We start from the raw sequence: 6,082 nt of genomic DNA, 5'->3' as shown, positions 1-6,082 counted from the left end.
TTTTCAGAAAACAGTTTAATAGTTTAAAGTCAAGTCACTTAAAGCTACCATTTCATTCCCTTGGAGGCAGTGCAGCCTTTTCCATCAGTTTCCAAAGTTCTCCTAAAAAAATTGAAAGAAAAAATTAAAAACAAATGGTTAAAGGAACTAGCAGTAAGAGAGGTGACCCAAGTGCAGGATGGAGAAACCAGTTCTGCTCCGTTTGCATGCCAACCTTCCCTCTGCCCTGGGCCAAGTCACTTCATCTTTCCAGGCCTCAGTTTCTTCAGCTGTAAAATAGGGAACCCTACCCCCACAAGGAGGTGAGAGAAAGTGTCTGTAAAGTCCATAGGAGCTAGAAAGTGCTAAATATGATTAACTTTTATTCCTTATGAACTTATCTAGGGCAGAAATGTTAGACTCTCAGGGTGCTAAGACTGGGGTGAAATCCTGTTGAAGTCAATAGGAAGCATACCACTGACTTCAGTGAAGGCAGGATTTCACCAAGATGTTTAACACAGCAGTGCTTCAGATACAGAGACAACATCTGAAACGTAGGACTACAAGGCGGAACAACCTGGTGTTTTTGGGTCAGTGGCCAGCAATGCCAGGGCATGCCCCAGGATAGCATGTTGCAGGGCTAAGTAGCTATGCTGACAGGGTTAGGACACCTCCTTGGAAGTGCAATGAATGGTGCCCTCAGAACACTGGGTCACACTGTAGCCCGTGCAGACTGGCAAAGGAACAGAGCCACAAGTGTGAACAGAAGAACTTCAATGATCCTTGAGCACTCACCCAGCCACCACGGGTCTCAATGTATGCTCTTACTTCACGGTTCCCATTAATCAGTTCCACAAGCTGGATTTGACGGGCCATAGCTGGAACTTTCTGGGAAAGGTACACTAACAATTTCACAGACACTGCCAGAAAAGCTCTCTCATAGCCCAGCTCAGGATTCAGGCTGCTCCAACTCTTGCTGAGAGAATCCACCATGACTCCAAATTCCTCCACCTGGAAACACCAAGAGGAGGCTTTATAAAATACCACTGTTAAAATAAGTCTTGGTTCAAAGGGTTACGCAGGCCTGGCTTCCTCTGCTCTACGATTGAGGCAGGTGACCCCCCTTGGGCAGTGCATTGCTTGGTACATCTAAGTCAGACTAAGATCTTCAGGGCAGAGACTATATGTGTTTGTACAGTGCTACTGTAGTTCACACAATAGTGCTGGGGGAGAAGGAGGGACAGTTTCCAATTCAACTAGAACTGCAAAGAGTTTAGAGCTAGAGGTGCATGAGCATTCATATGAAACTGGGCAGGGATGAGTTCCAGCCTCAGACCAGGCTCATGTCAGATCAGCTAACACAGGCTGGGGCTGTTCAGACAGCTCCCCTTCTTCATTCCCCTTCCCTGCCCATTGTCCAAGAGCAGCCCCTCCCATTTCAAGACAAAGCATCATCTCACATAATAGCACTTCAGTTAAGAAAGGAGGTGCTGGGGCTCTACAGCATATTGCAGGAGATGGGTAGACCCTGGCATAAAGAGAGTGCTTATGCATTACCTTTCCCTCGACAACGATGCGCTGGGCAGGCCGCTCCAAGTCCTCGTTATATTCGTCTCCCAGTCTCCGCAGATGACTGGCAATAATAACCGAATCAAAGGTACTTGAAGCTTCTGCTCCTGCAGAGAGCTGAAGTTCTAAGACAGCAGAGAGAGAGAGCAGGGAAAGGCGGTATAACCTGCAGGTCAAGTGGTTGAGGTGAAGAATGCCCGTTTCGTATCTAAACTCCTTATTTTTTAATTTTATATTACATGAAAAAAATTGGGTTAAAAGAATGTGAAGTCAGGCACACAGAAGTTAGGAAATGCCAGATGAAGATTCCCCATGCAACCTTAATTGGGACCCCTTGTGCATATACATTATGGGACGATTTTAATTGTATCATCACAGAATATTTCCTAATAATTCCTAATTAAAAAATCCAGAAGACTAAAAACCAGAATTTCTATCATGTGGAATCATACTGACGCCCGATTTGGGTCATCAGTCGGGTTCAGATCTTTAGATCCACAGCACAGACCTGTACCACTTGAGTAAACAGAGTAACTGGTAACAGAACTAGGCTGAGTATGCGGTTCAGGCAATAGGCGAGACACACAGTTTGCCAAAGGGGTTAACTCAGCAATTTGTTGACAGCACAGGAACACACAACTCCTGGGTTCAAATCTAGGTTCTGAAGGGCAGTGTGTCTAATGGTGAGACCCTTCTGCCCTTGATCCTGGCCTCCTACAAGTCTGACCCTCTCTGCCCCCTTGTCTCTTTGTCCCAATCCCTCCACCTGACATGGGGTCATGTTCCAGTTCACTACCCTTTCCAGACCCTAGTCTCATCCTCCTACCAACATCCCCAATGCCCAGCTTATTATTTCCTTCTTCTCCAGGCTTCCTGGCAGACAGCAGGGAGAGCAACAAGAACGAGAGATTCTCTGATTTGGTGCCCAGTACCCCAGCAGCCCCAGTTGGCTGGGAGCAGCATTTGCAGAAAAGAATCCTGCTTATCCCCTGCATTTCCAGGCTGGAATATGCTCAGTACAGGCAGAATCTTCAGCAAATTCACCTGTCAAACCATTTAGTTTCTAATAAACGTGCAAACTGCAATTTTTCAAAGGCTTAACAATTTGGCCAGTTTGGGCTCTTTTGCCACAGGGACAATAAAAGGCACAATCCTGACACAAATGTGCCCTCTGCCCAAGTTTCAAGTTCCTACTCCAATGCAGGATGGTGCTAGAGCTTCTCAGCGGAACAGTTTTAAAAATGTAAGATGGGAAAAACACGTTTCCCTAAACACATTCGAAGAAATAGCTATTTTTTCCTTGACATTTTCCAAAACAGAGTTCAGCCTAAGGCAAATGCCCAGCACTGAAAATTTCAATCCAAATTGTTACACTTTGGCAAAGTTGTAAGCCACTGAAGCCAGGAAGTGTTGGGAAACTTTATCTAGCGCAGTTGCTAGCTGCTCCTCCCATGCCTGGGTAAGTCCTAGTTGCTCTTTCTTATTACATTGCTAAGTTGCTTGCTTATTACTCCAGATATTTGGGAATTTCAATGCTTAGCATTCCCCAGCCCCCTTTAGAACTCTGGTTCAAACCCCACACTAGATGCCACAGGTTCAGGAAAACTTAATTTGAGGGGGGCTGTAATTCACCAGGCTGTATTCACAATACTCCAGTCAGTGGAAATAGACTTGTATGTGACCCATTAGCCCGATGGAAGCTCAACACACGGGACAGGCAGATGGGAGACTCTCCCTCTGGGCCAAACTTCCCTTTCCTCCTCCAGCTCCCTCCTCCATGCTTCCATGAAACCTTTGAGAAACAAATGCTGCTTGATGCTTACAGCACCTCCCATTTGCACCAACTCTCAGCCACTCTCTAGGCCCGACTGTCTTTTGGTGGGTCTGAACTAGGCTGTACACTCCCCGGGACGGAGACCAGGCCCTTCTTATTTGTTAAGCACCAAGTACAGTGTTGGTACTTGATACATTAATGATAACTAGTTCTTTGGTTACCAGGACCAGTTACACTTTCCCCATCACTATAAAGACAAGTTATTTTTATGGAGATTTGGCAAGTGAAAAAGTTACTGGCATTTATAACTTGAATCCAAAAATCCCAGGTGCTCTACAGACTATTACAAATATATTTAATCTGCATGCTTGTGATGCAGCCTGGACTTTTCAATGACAAGCTGTCAGGATCTCCATTTTGCACCTCATTGGACAGAGGTCCAATTGGTCCTTTCCAATAGCATAGTTCTCTATAGTCCCACATCAGGGAATTGGTTCAATGTGGACCAAGAGGGAAGGGCAACACCGCTCCTTGCAGTCACCTGGAGACTCTCATGGAAATACTGACCCACGCCAACCCTGCTTTGCTTGAGACCTGCCAGTCCAAACTGCAGCCCTCGTCCCTATCCACTACAGGAACACCCCAAAAAGAACCTTCAGCCAAGAAAGCCTCCTGCCTCCCTCCAGAGATTTGGTCCCAGGTGACTTTACCTGCGCCTGACTCAGAAAAAGAGTCTGTCTCCAGACTGTGGAAAGCAGTCCCTTCGTCTTCTCCTAAGAGATCAGAGAGAAGAGCTTCCACAATGCACTCGGTTTGCTCCTCAAAAGTCCTAGGGCTCTTCATTTTAATACGTTCCCCCCCCCTGGGATTATCTGAAGTTCAAACAGAAGCCAAGCTCTCCCTGCAGCTATTCCTCTTCTGGGCAAGGTTTGTGCATAGAACCTTTAGAAGCTTTCTTCCTTTCTGGTAGCTCAGTATGCGTCACATGCTCCAAAGGGCAAGTGCCTTAGGGAGACTCCTCCTCCCTTGGGCAGGGTAAAGTGCCGACAGGCTATTTCATCCCTCAGTCTTGCTCCCCTGCACATGGGTGTGGCGAAGTTTCACAATAACCATTTACTGTAAAAAAGACAGCTGTCCAGAAGTTTTTTTCCAAAGTCCATCATTCACCAAGGGATACCCTACCTAGGACAAGTCTAGGACTCAAAGGTCATGTCTACACAGAGATTGGAACCAGGTTACCTGCAACTGTATAAACATGAAAAGTTGCTGACAGGGTACAAGGGTTTTTTTGCTGATAATTTCATAATGCAAATATGCTCCCATCACCCAGAGCAGCCAGAGGTGTGGCTAAGTGAGCTCAATTCACACAGGAAAGGTCCTGCATGCTGGTGATAAGAGACACCCGACTACAATCTATGCTTAAACCCAGCTGCAGCTATTGCAGGCAGCGTTATCTGAGGTTTTACTAGTGTGACCATACCTGCTGAATGCTTACTTACTTCAGAGAACAGATCTACAAAGATTGTCAGTGGACTTCACAGCAAATTCTGTGCTGCTGCTCCCAAGGTAGCAAGAGCAGCCACTTCACTAGCACAAGAAGGGTTTTACGGCTATGAGGGAAGAAGTCATTTCCTAAGCGTGGGAGGTCTAACCTGGTGTGGCTCTTAACTCAGAGTCACAGGGTGGACACTGAGGGTACATCTAAACTGCACACAAAAACAAAAGACAAAACGCCATGGCAGCAAGTCTCAACCTAGGTCAGCTGACGCTGGCTTGGAGCTAAAAATAGCTAGCTGTGTAGATGTTCCCAGTTGCACTGATGCCCGAGCTCTGAAACCCAAAAATGGGGGCTCCAGGGTGAGTGGGCACTTCTACATTGCTCTTTTAACCGTCACATGAGCTCGCGTCAGTTGCTGGGGGCTCTGAGACTTGCTGCCATGGGTTCGTTTGTTTTTTTGGGGGGGGCAATGTAGACATGCCTTAAGAGGGAGTTGGTTCAGCCCACCTGTGCCTCATTACCCATCTCACAGTGGTACATGATAGACGACAGCTGGTCTCTGTCAAGAGAGGGGAACTGTGGCATACAGTGCAATAGCAGCAGTGAGCAAGAGGCTACTGGTGCAGACTACAGGGGAAAAGAAAAGAACTCCAGGAAGGGTTGGGAGTGGCCTAATAAAAGCAACCAGTTGAGCTGAACTTCACAGACTCTATCTGAAGACTCTGAAGTTAATAAACCCAGCCCCTAAGGAGTGGTGGTTGAACAGAGAGAAGCCTGTGTGTAGTTTACTGTGGAGCCCTGAAGAGGAACACTAAAGGCATGTCTACACTGCACACTACATACGGCAGCACATCGAGTATATAAACTGCATGCCTCTCTAGCACAGGTATAAATAGCAGTGTCCAAACACTGCGGTATGTACCCTACCCACCTCTCTGCATAACCAAGCAGTGCCTCCCCCAGCTACGCTGCTATTTTTAGTAGTGCAGTGTCCTGCTGCTGAAGCCTTTCCATGCCACAGTGAAAGGTTCTGGAAGCAGGGAAAGGCTAGCTGCCAAAGCCTTTAATTGACATGCATAGATACACACTGCAGCATGGACACAGCCTGGTTTTCATTCTGGCACATAGCTATGTGTACAATACTTGCTGTTGCCAGCAGTGTGCAGTGTAGACACAGCTAAGACAGGGAACTGCAGAATCACTGAGGCCACAAGGGGCCACTTGGGAGACAGCTGCCTTTACAGGTTTCAGAGTAGCAGCTG

The 6,082-nt window shown here is 46.9% G+C and overlaps 1 protein-coding gene across 1 annotated transcript; it reads right to left on the bottom strand.

Moving 5' to 3' along the window:
* Window positions 1–6,079, bottom strand: BCL2L15 (BCL2 like 15). Its single transcript, XM_043500329.1, is given in 5 exon segments — window positions 1–102; window positions 775–990; window positions 1,537–1,692; window positions 1,695–1,714; window positions 4,033–6,079. Coding segments are annotated over 5 exon segments (543 nt in total). The 5' UTR covers window positions 4,166–6,079; the 3' UTR covers window positions 1–84.
* Window positions 6,080–6,082: the final 3 nt, after the last annotated feature.

Source organism: Dermochelys coriacea, chromosome 21 (genome assembly GCF_009764565.3).
Source record: "Dermochelys coriacea isolate rDerCor1 chromosome 21, rDerCor1.pri.v4, whole genome shotgun sequence".
Classification (NCBI taxonomy): domain Eukaryota; kingdom Metazoa; phylum Chordata; order Testudines; family Dermochelyidae; genus Dermochelys; species Dermochelys coriacea.
Note: the sequence above shows the minus strand (reverse complement) of the source record. Positions and strands in the feature narration are given on the sequence as shown.